At 35.0% G+C, this 16,881-nt stretch overlaps 1 protein-coding gene across 2 annotated transcripts in view; it reads right to left on the minus strand.

The window, feature by feature from the left end:
* The window catches only part of LOC106883078 (uncharacterized), a 40,850-nt gene that overhangs the window by 10,681 nt on the left and 13,288 nt on the right, over positions 1-16,881 (minus strand). For both annotated transcript variants that reach the window (XM_014933959.3, XM_014933958.3), the window contains exons 4-15: positions 16,140-16,170; positions 14,444-14,560; positions 12,499-12,631; positions 10,784-10,849; positions 9,588-9,653; positions 8,092-8,233; positions 7,625-7,667; positions 6,053-6,111; positions 4,536-4,609; positions 3,260-3,370; positions 2,281-2,327; positions 703-907 (exon numbers count right to left, since the gene is read on the minus strand). In XM_014933959.3, the coding sequence (XP_014789445.2) occupies positions 703-907; positions 2,281-2,327; positions 3,260-3,370; positions 4,536-4,609; positions 6,053-6,111; positions 7,625-7,667; positions 8,092-8,233; positions 9,588-9,653; positions 10,784-10,849; positions 12,499-12,631; positions 14,444-14,560; positions 16,140-16,170 (1,094 nt within the window). The remainder of the gene's footprint in view (positions 1-702; positions 908-2,280; positions 2,328-3,259; positions 3,371-4,535; positions 4,610-6,052; positions 6,112-7,624; positions 7,668-8,091; positions 8,234-9,587; positions 9,654-10,783; positions 10,850-12,498; positions 12,632-14,443; positions 14,561-16,139; positions 16,171-16,881) is intronic.

Raw genomic sequence — 16,881 nt, forward strand, 5'->3', positions numbered from 1 at the left:
CATGAGATAAGGTTCTTCCAAAAGGAGCTGGCAAGCCAAAAGACCGCTTTAACATGGTTTCTATGACTAGATGGGGGCCAGTGTTAAAGGGGAGCTGTGGGAGAGGCGTATGTTTAGAGAAATTTGTCAGGGACACATATGCAGGAACATAGACAAATATAAACAATAGGCTTTTAGAGTCATTTGTTTTGTTAAACAAATGGTCTTCTTAAGAACAGCCAATTGTAATTTTAAAGAAAGTGAATGATCTAAAGACTGACATCTAAAATCTAGCAATACCACGAAACTGACAAACTGCTACCAGCTAAGAAGAACAGGGTGTCATTGACAACAATTATAATTTAAGAAGTTTGCTTCACAATAGGTTTCAGGTTCAGTCTACTGCATGATATCTCAGGCAAACATCTTTTGCTACAGCCCCGGGACAGTCATCATCAAATAATCACAGAACTGAGCCCAACAAAGTTTCTCTACAAGGTTCCTCAACCTGATAGTAAAATGTGATTTGAGAATATCTGAGAATAATTTGGTTACTGTCTTTAAAAAGATTAAGAAAAAACAGTAAAATTGGATATTGTAGTTCTAAAGATGAAAAACAAGAAGAAAGAATTACAGATTGCTTATGGTCATAGGTGTGACCTCTTACCAAGTAACTTAATATAAACTGTATAACACTGATTGAAGTGAATATGAAGTACATACTATTGCATAAGGTCCAGCACACGCACAGCCTCCTCTAGCTTGGATACCATACATATCATTGAGAACAGCAGATACAAAGTTATGATGCAGAAGTTTCTTGCCATTTTCATGTTTTACAATGAAGGAGAAAATTGGTAACCTCTTGCTTGAATGACTTCCAAGAAGTATGAGATTTTTGTTCTTTTTCCACTTTTTGAAGGCTCTCCTGTAAAATAAATCAGATTGTTAGTTGTTGCCTGACCTTTCGGCAAAGTAAACACCATTCTTTCCGAAGCTCAGCAGGGTTTCTCAGCCTGCTAGAAATAACAGTCCATACCTGTTGTCTCAAAAAGGTAAAGATATATTGGATAGTCTTAGATGTATCATAGCTAAATTAAAGACCAAATGGTGTTTTCAATGTAGTCTTAGACAATGTGGAGTTAAGAAGCTTATTTTGCAACCACAGTCTGGGATTCTGTTAGTATCTTCCATAGTCTAAAGTTGATTTGTGCCTTGTGAGTGAATTTGGTAGATGGAAACTGTAAAAGCCGATTGTGTGTGTGGGTGGATGTGACTGCGTAGGCATATGTGCACGCATCTGCATGCGTGTGTGTATGTATGTGTGTGTGTGTGTGCAAGTATGCATGTGTGTGTGTGTGTGTGCGTGCTAGTATGTATGTATGTATGTATGTGTACAGATACATAGTGATGGAAAATATTTTCTATAAGTGTTAGGGATCACACCAGATTTAACAGTTATATTGATGACTTGCAATGAAAGATTTGCAGGCTTAAAAGTTACATAACTGAAAAATATCTTATACAGAAATTAAAGATCAAGGCAGATTTATCCCCTTTTATATCAATCCTCATGAGATGTTCCTGTTTTCATGTGACATGAATTAAAACTTTACTGTAACCCTTTAGCATTTAAACCAACCATATGTGTCCAAAATATTTTACCTCTTTTATGGTCAATCTGGACTCTCACATCACCCTACAATAATATCATTCTAAAAATGAACAGCTGCCTCATCAACATCTCATAGTTACAAGTTAACATATGATTAATTTAAAGCAATATGAATAAATAAGCATTAGATTTGACAGAGTCATGTGAAAGCTAAATGGTTAAACCTTCAAGCTAGTCTATGCTCCAAACACCAGATTAATAATGGTTTCAAATTTTGCCACAAAGACAGCAATTTTGGGGGAGGGGAAAAGTCGATTACATCGACCCCAGTGTTCGACTGGTGCTTATTTTATCGAACCCGATAAAAATGAAAGGCAAAGTCGACCTCGGAGGAATTTGAACTCAGAACATAACGACGGGCGAAATGCTGCTAAGCATTTCGTCCAACATGCTAATGATTCTGCCAGCTCGCCGCCTTAAACACCAGATTAATAATGACAAATTTATTTTACTAAATTCATTATTTTCAAAATTAATTAAAACTTAGGGAGTTTTGTTCCAGACATACTAAAATAAAAGGTTTAAGATTCAAGATTAAATATCCAAAATTTGACTAATATTTGTTGCCCCCGTTAAATCTAATACTGAATTTATTACATATTGTAATAATGTATATAATTACTCACGAACATAGATCTTCATCCCGAAGGTCAATATTGTCTGTACCAACACTCTGTAATATAAGTCACAACGTAAATCACATCTTTAAATTTATGAAAATAGAATTTATCAACTAAAGGCAAGGGAGACTACTCTTCCTATATTAAGGCAATGCTTTCCGTTCATATGCCTTTTTTTTTCTTTTTTTGCCCATTATGGTTTTAGTGATTAAGCCGCGGCCAAAGAGGGATATTTTCAAGAATTTTCAAATAATTTATATTAGCCAGTACTTTGTCTGGTAATTATTTTATCAAGTTAATAAAGAAAACAAGGCAAAAATGTGCAGAATTAAAAGGATCTAAGTGCAGCAGAATAGAATTGTCACCATTATACACCCAATTACAACAAGCTTCTGTTCCTCACATCATTTAACATTCACTTTTCCATGCTTGGACTGGTCCCACGGAATGTTGTAGATTTTCTATGACTGGGTGCCCTTCTTGTTGCCAACCTTCACCTGTTCCCAAGCATAGAAAAGTGGCTGTTAAAACAATGATGCTCTCTTTTCTCTCCCTTATGTATCATCCTCGTCTAACATACGTTTTCCATGCTGGCATGGGTTGGATGGTTTGACAGGAGCTGTCAGGCTGGAGAGCTGTCCTGATTCCAGTTGTCTGTTTTGGTACGGTTTCTACAGCAGGATGCCCTTCCTAACAGCAACCACTGAACAGACAGAGAGAGAGAGATAGAGAGAGAGAGAGATAGAGAGAGAGAGACAGAGAGAGACAGCGAGCGAAACATAAGCTAACAAGAGATCCCTTCCATAGTTGCTCACCTTGCTAGAAATAGCAGTCAAAGTTTCTCTTGAAGCATACTGTAGTCTTAATCTGATATCATTGAGTAACATTAGGTATATGACATCAAAATAAAAGATTGAATGGTCTTGGCAGGAATGCTTAAATAGCGCACACACACACACACAAAGATTTAATGAAGTATAGAAACCCTTTTCAATTGGAAGATCAGTCCAGCACGAATAGCTTCAATAATACCAGGCGTTCCTCCTTCTTCACGGCTTTCAATATCTTTAAGGTATAGGTGAGTGTCTCGTGTGACCTTTCAGAAAAAGAAACAATATTTGTGTAAGTATAAAGTTTGAGAAAATAAGGATCTTAACTGAAAATATGTGGATCCTGCTTTCAAATAGAAGGTTGAGCAGGATGCAATCATTTACATAAAAAATAGAGTAAAAGATAATTTCAACAAAATATCTAAATGTCTTAGACTGTAAGAGTTAACAACATGGATGCTCATAGCTTAGTGGTTAGGATGTTGGACTCATGATTGCAGGATTGTGGTTTCAATTCCTGGACTAGGCAATTGAATGTGTTCTTGAGCAAAACACTTCATTTCAACCAATTCATCTTGTAATGGACCCATGCCTCATCCAGGGAGGCGGGCGTGCGTGCGTGCGTGCGTGCGTGAGTGTGTGCGTGTACATATATATATATCTCCAAAGTTTTAAATTTAAATTTAAGAGAGAGATTTGATGCTAATATCCATTATTATTGTAATTTATTCCTATGTGATCTCTCTTAAATTTAAAACTTTGGATATATAAACAAGGAGAACGATGCCTAAGGAGTCTAATTTAGACTTTTTTGAGGTGAAATCTCTTGCTATATTGGCTACGATTACATGGTTTTCTATGAAAAATTATATATATAGCTGGAAAGCCTTTTTCTCGATAAGAACTGACTCGGGGCTAAAACACAACTTGTGGGATATATCAGTGCTACATTTATGTATGAGAACCTTCTCTATAGCAAGAAACCTACTCCTGACCCTCTCGTCACCTAGCATGAAGCCCCCTCCCCCAATATTACTTCTCCCACCTTCAAATTGAAGGGTCTCATCTTGTGAGTTATTTTGTAACTTCACTAGCGTTGGTACTATGTAGAAAGCACCTAGTACACACTGAAGTAATTGGTAGTTGGAAAGGTGTCCAGTCATAGAAACAGACAGCTTAGTGTAGTCTCTGGGCTTGTTGGCTCCTGTGAAACCGTCCGACCCATGCCAGTGTGGAAAATGGGCATGAAAGGATGATGATTAATTTACTGAATGAACTAACAATTCAGTACCTTTTTCCCTCTTTCAACATAATTTTTAAGATTATGTATATCAAGTCAATAAAAATGGACCATCATGAAGTTCATAAACATTACTGACTACGGTTAGACTATAAAGTAATTATGGACAATATCAAAAGAGTCTAACTTACAAACAATGCTGTCCCTCCACCAACACTATCAGGAACAGGATTCTTGAAAAGCTTGGTCTTGGCAATAAGAAGACCTGTAAAGACAATGTAAAGTTTTTTTTAGAAATTCTTTTTTCAAAATTTACAATGGGCTTGGTGGTTCAACAAATTTAAGCATAAATTAACAAATTAAAACACAATGTTAGGAGTGAGACAAAGAGAGTAAGAGATAAAATGAAAGAGAGAAGTTAAATGAACGAATCGAAAAGGTGAGAATGCGGCAAAGTGAAATGAAGGTAATGTGTAACCCTGATCCTTTTGTTACTGTTTGTTGAAATACACCTGTCCATTTCAATTAGTTTTAAGATTATTAAATGATTTAGCAAAATAACTCATTATTAATCTGGTGTTCATAATAAAAATTAATATGAAGTTTTGATAGGTTAAATTTAGATTACTTCAACACAAGACATTTGTATCAGGAAAACAAATAGTCTCAGACAAGTTGCTATTATATGGGTTAAGTAAGTTATTATATGGGTTAACACTAAGAGTTATATACACCAACTCTACAACATTCACAACCTATACAGAAGACATTTAGCCAACAGTAAAGAGCAATGCACAAATTTTACTTTTGATTCATTATAGATATCACACTTGCATCCAAATCCTAGTCCCTTCACAATACACTAAACAGTACCCCATACATCGTGATAGGTACACACAGACGACAGCCATAGAATACCTATACAACAAATAATACTAAAACTGGAAGCCCTCTTAGAGAAGCAGGGTCTATTACAGCAAACTCCAATCCTGGCAATATTTGCCACTACATGCACAATTCTCAAACATTCAGAGACATTTATAACTGTAGATGTAGATACAGTCCTATATTTAAGAGATGAAGAATTATGTACATTTGACAGATATTTGTCCTAGTCTTGTTAGTAATACGTTTCGGCTGATATACCTTCCAGCCTTCATCAGGTATCTTGAGGAAATTTCGAACCTAGGTTCTCATTTCTAAGGTATTTTTCTATATTATTATTCAGGTCACCGCCTGGAATCAAACTCGGAATCTTGGGGTTAGTAGCCCATGCTCTTAACCACTATGCCCACAGGCATATAGTATTGTGGTTACAAGCACAGACTGCTACCCTCAAGATTCAGAGTTCGATTCCAGGCAGTGACCTGAATAATGATATAGAATAATACCTTAGCAATGAGAACCCAGGATCTAAATTTCCCCAAGACACCTGATGAAGGCTGGAGGGTATATCAGCCGAAACGTATTAACAAACAAGATGAGGACAAATATCTGCCAAATGTAGATGTTACATTTTTTGCCCACTTCAACTCTAAACATGAAATTAATAGTTTGAGAATGAATCTCTTAGCAACAATAGTTCAAATATTTAAAGGAATTGATACATCTCCAACAAATTATTGTAAATAAGTTTATAAGTGATATTTGAGCCAGTCCTTTAAGGGATTTCTGGAAAAGGAAATTATCTGAATTAACATCAACTTACCAGGGGTTCCAGGTCCACCGACAAACTTATGTGGGCTCAGATAGACAGCATCTTTATGTCTTAAATATAAATGAAAATATATTTTTATGTATATACAAAGCTTAAAATTTAAGCTACATTTTTGTAGCAAGAGTGTAGTTGATTGAATTGACCTCAACATATAACTGGTACTGGTTTCATCGACTCCAAAATGACTGGCAAAGTCAAGGTAATTTTTCATTAGGTGTGCTATTCAGAAAGACTTGTGGGTCATGGCTTGCCCATAGGTACAAATCTGTCAAAGCATTTGATCTGGTGCCTTACAAATTCTGACAATTTCATATATCTCTTAAGAGGCACAAGTACTTACACACAAGATGGCAATTTCCACCTACAAACTTCAATCACAAGGCCTCAGTCAGCCCAAGGCTGTAGTAGAAGACACCCTCAGTACTATGCAGTGGGACTGAACTTGAAACCATGTGGATGAAAAGCAAGCTTTCTAACCAGACAGCCATGCTTGCGTAAGTTAAATGTAAATGTGGATATAGTTAAATATACAGGGAATAAAGAGGCAATAACCTTCTTGTGAGAACCCTCGTATGTATTTACTTCATTAAGAAATATGAAACATCAGTTAGGAAAGACTTATTAGATACAGTCCATTTGGGTTCAGATCTCATCATGTATCACCTACAATGTGCACAATGACAAGTGTTCGGCATGTATTCTGTTCTATCATTAATGTCTGAATTTCAGAAACACTATTATCCACCATCAACTCCATGGCCATGGTTTTGGAAGATGCATTATCTTCACATGGATTAGTTCCTAGCAGTGAATCAGCTAACAGGAAGCTCTAAGTGTCTTAGACAATACCTGTTAATCTACAGTCATTTTTTTTTTTTTTGCTAACATGTTTGTCCTGCAAATTAGAGGAATCACCATAAAACTGAGTTGCTTAATGGCAGTTTTCTGTATCCAGCTGATACTGAAGACTGTTCAAAACATTCAAAAGACTTGGCTTGTACATTATACTAGTCCAAGCTTTACGTCTAAAGAAAGAGTCTTAATTACTGTCTTCATGAAATGTCCAGGGAGGTTGGAAGTCCAGACATTCTTCATAATATAACAAGGTGATGATGTGAGATTTAGAAAGATATGTCATTATCATTATATCGTCTATTTTTCCATGCTTCATATGGCCATAGTTACAAAGATAGCACAACATGCCAAGTAGCCCAGTGTGTTTTCACGGTTGGCTACAGGTATACAACATTGCTTGTATTTGATAATGCAACTTTTGCTTACAACTAAGACCCATAAGATAAGGAGAAAAAATAAATACATGCAGTTTCTTTCCATCAGTTTCACTCATTAGTTATTAGTTGACCCAAAGCTATCGTAAAGAAGATTAGCTGTAGTGGGAGCCAAAACCCTAACCATGTGGTTCTGAAGCAAGTTTCTTAACCACTTAACCATGCTAATGCTTATAACTGTTGCATATACACAGTATAGCCACAAAGCAACAACTGAAACATTTGAAATAAAGAAAAAGAATATAAGGGTCACCAAGTTGGATAAAATACTTACGCAGCTTCATCTGCGGGATTCATGTCAATGTCCACATAAGGAGCTGTTTTAAAAGAAACCAAAAGACAAAATATGACATAGTATTCCCATATTTAGTACATTTGTGTATGGAAGGAAGCAGCAGGTACATTTGAACTAAAGTGAGTTTGGAAAATTGCTATTTTTAAATCTCACGATTTGAGATATTCAGCAACAGTACTTTCTAGTACTTACTATGAGCTTATTATCTGCAGTGATCAGGTGCACTACAACTCACCAGAAAGGTTTAAAGAGGAAACAAAGAGCAGACATGGGTAAAGAACTATAGCAATGGAAACTAAAATTACAAGTTAAAATTACTGAACAGAAAACAGAAAGGAAAATAAGTGATATTCAGGGTTTTCTGGTTTATATAAATTTGGTCTCAATAACCAATAGTTTTGAAATAATCAATTAATCTATAAAAAAAAAACAAATAAAAAACATGCCTGATGTAGCATAATCCCAAAATGATAATCCACCATATTTATGGACAAGTCTGGTAACTTTTTCTGTGTCAGTTATTATTCCAGTTACATTGCTAGCAGCTGAAAATGCCACAATGATATCAAAGGACTTCTTACTCCATTTCTGTAAAAAAAAAAAATAATAATAATAATAATAATCTCCATTTCACTACGGAAATCATTAGCAAGAAATATGTTATTAAAATAAGATTTTATTCAAGTGTGACAGTGTGTTGCTTCGTAGTTAAACAATAAGGCATCAATAATGAACATAGTAAAATAAATGCAGCAATTTAAAATAGTTTCCACAAATAGTGAGGCATACTAAAGTTTACACACAAATGAAAAATGATATTTTGTTAAATGCCCTCTATAAAATATCTGTAGAAAACATACTAGTTATAATGAAAAATATATTTTGATACACATGTGCTCTCAACACAAAACTTGTTACAGTTAAATGTTCCAATTAATCCTGTTAATCTTTTGAAATACATTGCCTTTGTTTCAATTAACTTAGAAAGTAATGAATTTAGTAAAATTCATCATTGTTAAGCTGATATTTGGAACATAAATTAACATGAAATTTTAATAGGAAGTTTTGATTTAAATCACTTGAAAATAAAGTCTGCACCATCGAACCAAAAGCAGCCTTGGGTGGAATCAAAAGGTTTAAGGACATTTTATTTTTATAGATTGTATAGTGCTGGTAGAGCCTATCCTGCTTTAAGATAATACTTCAGGAGGCCTTGCTCAATTACTTGAAACTTACTTCAAGCAAACAAAATAGTCTTTCAGTTTACGCAGGTGACATCTTTTTATCAAATCATTTTACAGAGAGAGGTGTTGTTATTGGTTTAAGTATCCCTACCACCACAGTACAAAAACTAAGTTGCACACCAGTGATAGGATACAAACCCATCATATCTATAATTATTTGGATTTGTAATTTATTAATTGATGTTGAAATATGAAGGTACTGGATTAAATGCAGCCAAAGTTAAAATCTTACAACAGCCTTTCTCTTGCATCCTTAAGCATGGCAAGCGACTCCACATTATTCAGTTAGCTTGACTAATCAGGAAAAAAAAAATTTCTCTAATATAAATAGTTCACTGTTTAACAACCACAAATCCTTTCAGGTATAATTTCTCCAACAAAATATTTTTTCTCTTAAGTATTGAGAAAAATGCAAAACCAAAGCATTGTGATTGAATTTGGTAGGCGGAAGTTACTGCTGCGTGTGTATATGTCTGTGTATGTGCCTGTCAGAGAGAGAGAGAGAGAGAGAGAAAGACACTTTCTACAAGGCTGCTATTTCTCGACATTTTGCTAGATTTTGTTACCCCTGTAATAAAGAGTTGATTGTCCTTGTGCCATGACTGGAATGTCAGAATGTTAGGTAGAATTTTATCTGGTTTATTTAACAGAACTTAACTAAAATTTATGGCACACAGCTTTTAACAAACGATTCAAACCTTTAGCTCTTCTTCCAAATGATCCAGATCAATCAGACCATGATTAGTTTCCTTTATACGGCTGATCTACAAAATAAATATACATAGCCATGACACTCAAATTGTTTAAGATACACAAACTTACATAATTACACAATTATTTTGACTCCCAACATGAGCACAAGGCCTCAAGTTTTGGAGAAAGGACACGAATTGATCTCCAGCACATGATTAGTACATGGAGAACACAAGAGAACCTAAAGCAATGGTGGTTCCTCAAAGCTAGTTAGTCTCATATGTTCAGACACTTCCCTCTAATCTTTCTTATCAGACATGCTGCTTCCCCTCTTCACCAAATCCTGCACTAACCCTGTGCCCAGTTTTCCCTTCCCTCTGATATCCCACTACAGATAATGTTTCTTACAGGGGTCAAGTTGCAACATCTTAACTAGAGCATCGATGGCATCAATCTCACTGGCTAAGAGGGCTTTGCCATCCCCTTTTCTCTACATTCAGTAACTCACCAGGGGGTAGGAATATTTATATGAGAATATAAATATTTGTATGAGAATATTTGTATAATTGCCACTCTGAAATATACTCTACAGAGAAGCAGCAACAGACTTTTTCTGGACATGTTCGTTATTCACGTCAAACTACTACCAAAATATTTTCAGGCAAGTACACACAGAAACATACATAGGCACAGCAAATGGCAATTGCATGATTTGGGGTTCAGTTCTACTGCATGGCATCTTGAGCAAATCTTTTCTACTATAGTAGGCCAACCAATATCAATTGCATGTATTTGGTAGGCAGAAACTATGAAAGTCTGTGTGTGTGTGTGTGTGTGTGTGTGTGTGTGTGTGTGTGTGTGTGTGTGTGTGCATACAGATAGGCAACCCACACTTGACAACTAGTGATAGTTTATTTTGCTGTAACCCAGCAGTTCAACAAAAGAGACTAATAGAACAAGTACTAGAATTTAAAATAAAATTAAAGTACTGGAGTAAGTTTGCTTAACTATTCAAAGCAGTGTCCCACAGACCAATGACAGGAACAAAAATATAAAATTCTTGGAAATTTTATATTCTTTAGACATCAGGAGGTCTTGATATAATAGCAAAACATTTATCTGTAAATTTAAAAATTCATTTGCAGGTAGCAAATAGAAGATAAGAAAAACATGTAAATTTAAATACAGAAAGGATACTCACTGTCACACCCAGTTCCTTCCATGGTAACATATTAGAATAGTGCTCATAGGGACTAATGATAACTACCTGTAATGATAAATGTATTTCAGTCACTGAAATAAAACATGGGTGTAGATATGGCAGTGTGATTGGATATTTTGTTTCGCTGCCAGCATCTCAAAAAGTTTATCAAAAATTTTAAAATTTGGCACATTAATTTAGTTTCCCAAGTTGAATTGCTGGAGTTATTTCACTTTTTCCAGAAAAACGCTTTTAAAAGTTATAAAGGTTTAAAGTTTCATCATTTTCACCTAGTCAGGAAAACAGGATTTGGAAGCTGCTATTTTGAGTGTGACTGCGCATTTTGTCATCAACATCCTGAAAACAGCACAGGTTAATATTTGTATTCTACACGTAGACAATAAGTAAATGTCTTTTGTAGTTTGAAGCATTCAAGATGCATTTAATGTGATAGCTCATAGGATTTATCCAAAAACGTTATTTAGCTGTTATTTTTAGCACGTCTCACAACCACCTCAATGACAAAAAGAAAAGCGTAAATATGTCTTTTGTGGTTTTAAGCATTCTATATGCATTTAATGTGATAGCACAAACTTAAAATTTATCCAAAAACATTTAGCTGTTATTTTTAGCACCAACTTGAAATGGTTGATGATGCAAGTCCTCTGCACATTTCTTTAACACAGCTGTTATAATTAACAGCTGTGCAATGGTTCCTCCCAGTTCTTCAACACAAAACCAGACTGAAGTCAATTCCTTAATCCATGTGTAAAGGAAAAGCACTAGAGTCCCAAGAAGAAGGGTGTCTTCACTCACTAGCACACTCCATGCATTCTTATTTCTTTACTGCCCACAAGGGGCTACACACAGAGAGGACAAACAAAGATAGACAAACGGATTAAGTTGATTATATCTACCCCAGTTCATAACTGGTACTTATTTAATCGACCCCGAAAGAATGAAAAGCAAAGTTGACCTCGGTGGAATTTGAACTCAGAACGTAGCGGCAGACGAAATACCGCTAAGCATTTCGCCCGGCATGCTAACATTTCTGCCAGCACTCCATGCATTCTTGGCGTGAGCATCACCAATATACATTCCCATCATGTCTTCTTGTACTCATAAGGAAATTTTTTTTCCTCTTATATAATTTTCTTTCCAGTATAACAGCCTCTTGTAGCTACAACACAGCATCCTCTGTTCAGTGTCTCCATCATAGACATAGGGTTATCTGAGTTTGCTGCCATAATCGAATAGATCAGTAAAATTTCCAGGTGGACAAAACAGTAGAACACAGCCTCAACAAGTGGTTTCAATAGGTTTGTCAACACGTACTTTCTTGCAGACAAAAGCGTTCTCATGTTTCACTTGTTACTATGGAAGCAGGCATGAATGTGTCTATGGCTTACACTTGGCTAAAATTACCCAAAATTTTGAAATTGCTAATAACTCTTTATTGATTTATAACGAAAATGATTTTCATGGCACTAGCCTATAAAAGTGAATATGAAATCAATTCGAACAAAGATTGATGCTGGCAGACAAACAGAAAAGATCTATGTGGATAAGAGCAATTATTTTAAGTCAAATTTACCATCAAACATTATTTTAGCAAATAGCCATTAGAAATTCATCTTGAACAGCCATAATTGTACAGCTGTAATAGTTATGAGTTACCTCCCTATGAACCTGATAAGTAATGAGAAGTCACTTACAGTTTTATCAAGAGAAGTTGAATTCTTTAAGTTCAAACCACCAATCAATTTATGGATAGCTCCTGTGCAACCATTTCCAGTAAATATTACAACATCATCATTGGAAGCATTAACACATTCCTTGATTATATTTCTGTTAAAATAGACATATTTTGAAGATAAATATTCAGGATATTTTTTTTTTTATTGCATTTTCAGTCAAAAAGGCAGTAATTTTTCTGTTTTAATTTCATTTTTGCAAATAAGCTAGAAACTAACTATCAAATTTACATAAAATCTGAAACAGCATCACTAATATAAGTAGCTAGCTCTAAAATCTCTAGAGATATATACAAGTAGCAACAATACCAGACGGTAATGTTTTTGTCACTATAACATGGCTGTTCTATACAGAATTATGTTACTACATTTTAACCTTAGGAAAAAATCTTTTTGAGCTGGTTAACAACACACAATCTGTGTCACAATATACCAGACAGGTTGTGTGTCGTTAACCAGCTGGAAAAGATGTTTTCCTGAGATTAAAATGTTGTAATAGTTTTGTATAGAACAGCCAGATTATAGTGGCAAAAAATGTTACCATCACTAATATATTTTAAAACTTATTACAATTATTTTGTGTTTTTTTTAGACAATTAACATCTTCAGAAATTAAAACATTTATATTATCTCTTAAACAGTTTTATCTCTTATCATTGCTAGGTATCTTATTACTGGCTAACTATCTAGTACAACAAAGGACTCAAACTAAAAAACCTTTTTATCCTGATGTGTATATAAGAGAAAAATGTATTATAAACAGTACTCTAACACACTACAATAAGTTGGAGAAGTTGAGAGGACAGAGAGCAGTATATAAATTGAGCTATGAAAGCTTGAAAAACACAGAATAAAACACCAAAAAATACCTGGAAATTGAACATGAAAGAGTTATAAAAAAGATGGAGTACATAAGCACATCAGGAGTAGCATTGGCAAATTTCAGGAATTTGAAGGATTCAGTGTCCTGATACTTAACAGCAGATGTTCATAGTTAATTTTCATATTTCAACTACTCTGAGTATAGAAAAAAAAATTTCTAATAATCATGGGTGCTACATTGCCTTTTTGATTTTATATACATGTCTGCAAGTGGGAGAGATATTGAATTTAAAAAGGTGACCAAAGTTGTTTATTGGAAAGATTATGGATAATCTTGTGGGTTTCTATCAAGTCAGTTGCTAGACATCAACAGTTTAGTATATCAATGCCCAGCAAATATAAAAAAAATATTCAAGATATGGCAAATGACCAACAGGATATTAGTGTGGTTTCACATCTCTAGACGGCTTCTGGCAGATCTATATTTGAGACAAGATAGGGGTTCCAGATAGGAGATGCAAATTGTAAAGAGTGGCCAAAAGTAGCTTTAAAGCTGGTAAGTGGCTGACAAAGGTATTACTGAGCAATGTTAAGACACCTTTGACTTGAGGTAGCTTTTACAGTGGTGGCTTTTGTTTTTTATATTTCTGGTAATGTTAATATAAACAGTTTCACCCTAGTGGTCACAGCTACGAAATTTCAGCATTTAGATATATTCACAAGTACACATGTTTTGACCAAAGATTGGTCCAGGCCATACAATGGGTTTCTTGTAGTTTCAACTAAGTCAACTTACAAGACACTGGTCAGCTTGGACTTACAGCAGAAAACACTTAACCAAGGTGCTAAGCAGTGGGATTGAACCCAAGTTAGCAGTGAACTGAACTTCTAAACCAGCATGGAATATGGATGTTTTATCAAAGCTAATATGGTAAAATACTCGAGTATTTTTTTTTTTTTTTTTTTGTGGTATCACATGTCACAGGAGTATTGACTAAATTATTTCATTGTGTATTTATTGATTGAGTTGTGCTTTGAAATCTTAGTTCATATAATAAAACCCTCACATTGAAGTGATACTAACCTAGCATCATCCCTGAAGCAGGAAGTCTGTCGAGAATTAATACTTGTTGTTGTGTGAGTGTTACCATAAAATGGCATCACATACTTTCGAATATAATCTTCAATGAACGAAAGGCACCTGTGAGAAGGAAAATAAAGAAAATTGAACACATCAATGAAGCAATTATACCTTTATCATGCATATGCATACAAACATTAATAGGTAAAGACACCTACGTCTATATTAACTGAGGTTTTATATATAATTACATCAAGGATATCAAATCCTCTTAAAGGAATGTTACAATCCTAGTACCCTGGTTATATCCAGTGCTTCAGTGAGAAACTATTGATGTTAGTTTCATAATGGTGGATATGTGTATATAAATATTCTTGTCTGAGAAAAAGAAATACCCAATTTACGATTTTTAGTATGAAAATTTAAATTAATTTAATTCCTCAAATTAAATTAAATGGGTAGGGTAACAGCTGTGGGCATAAAAAATTTTAATGTTATACTGAATGGAATTTGTTCAGATAAATTGATGTTTTTATATTAATTTCTCCATTTTGTTTTTCTCATACGAGCGAGAGCACACACCAATTTTTACAATAGATAGTTTTAAACATAATATCATAGTACCAACTCACTAAATTCAAATTGTTGTGTTCTGTAGCAAAAACGGCCAAACAACACAAACAGGATTCTGAAACAGGTTGATGACATCAGCAAGTAATGAACCCATTCAAGTCAGATACACACATTAAGAATTTATTTTGTGTCACTAGCTAGCTTGACCAGTAGGAAAAACAGAAAAACAGAACGAACTCATTAGAATCCCAATAGTATTGACTAACATTCATCCTCCAAAATTGCTTGCCTAAATGCCGAAATTATAAACGGTATATATGATGATGATCATCATATCTAATGTCTCTAAGGTTCACTTTTCCATGCTGAATTGAGTCTGAAGGAATTTGTAAAGGCAAGTTTTCTATACCTGATGCCTTTCCTGTTTCCAACCTTCACCTATTTCCAAATAAGGTATTTCCCCATGATCAGACAGGTTTTCAGAGTAGATTGGAAATGAAGTACACTGCATGTATGATAGTGACACTCATTTACAACTATCAAATGATATAAAGGAGACAGTAATACACACACATGTAGGTGTCTGGTGATGTTTAAATTATAATTTAAAAAGGAAAGACCCCGCTTTTGTCATGAAAAGCCAAAGGATTGTACCTAGGAAATGCCCCTACGACACACAAGTCCAGGCAGGGTTGTTTATTGAAGACCAACAGTTACCCATGCATACCAGCCTCTCCTATCCATGTCACCAATGTTGTCCAATGGAAAGGCAAAGGCCAATACAGCTTGGCACCAGTGACAGAATAATTCATTTCTTCAGCTGAGATAACTGGAGCAACATTAAATAAAGTGTCTTGCTTAAGAACACAACAGCCCAGTCCAGGAATTGAACTCACTACCTCATGATTGTGAGCTCAATGTCAAAGCACTGGGCCATGCACCTTCACAAATCAATTACTTGATATCAGTTCAATTTTGATTTTGCGAGAAAGAAAGTTTACAAGTTTCTGAACATAAGAAAGGTTCTTCTGAATAACTAGATTAAAATAATGTTAATAATGGCTTGTCCATGTAGTATTTACATCTTTAAGAATTGCAAAGTGTTCAAAACTTATTCAAAACTTACCGACCAGAGGCTGTAAAATCACAGTAAACAACTGAAAAAGAAAATGTTTTGCCAGTTAAATAAATATAAAATATATAGAAACAAAAAGAGCAAAGAAACACACAAGAAATAGCAAGATATTTAAATGTAAAAAAAAAGAACTACAGGTTGTTTTGCAATCATGTGGTTTTGGGTTCAGTCACACTATTTAGCACATGTTGCCCCAGGACAACAAATGCCTTGTGAATAAATTTGGTTGAAAGAACCTGTGGGGAAGCTGCGAATGCACGAATGCGTGTGCCCATGTGTGCTGCGTTTGTCCCCACCCACTCAATAACTAGTGTTGGTTTGTTTAAATTTCTGTAATTTAGCATTTAAAAAAAAATTGAACAAAATTTATAAGTGACTATGTGGTAAGTAGTTTGCTTACCAACCACATCATTCTGGGTTCAGTCCCACTGTGTGGCACCTTGGGCAAGTGTCTTCTACTATAGCCGCAGGCCGACCAAAGCCTTGTAAGTGGATTTGATAGACGGAAACTGAAAGAAGCCCGTCGTATGTGTGTGTGTCCCAACATCGCTTGACAACCGATGGTGATGTGTTTACATCCCCCATAACTTAACGGTTCGACAAGAGAGACCGATAGAATAAGTACTAGGCTTACAAAGAATAAGTCCTGGGATCGATTTGCTCGACTAAAGGCAGTGCTCCAGCATGGCCGTAGTCAAATGACTGAAACAAGTAAAAGAGTAAAGAGAACAGT

The sequence above is a fragment of the Octopus bimaculoides genome, chromosome 5, assembly GCF_046866305.1.
Source record: "Octopus bimaculoides isolate indiv1 chromosome 5, ASM4686630v1, whole genome shotgun sequence".
NCBI lineage: Eukaryota > Metazoa > Mollusca > Cephalopoda > Octopoda > Octopodidae > Octopus > Octopus bimaculoides.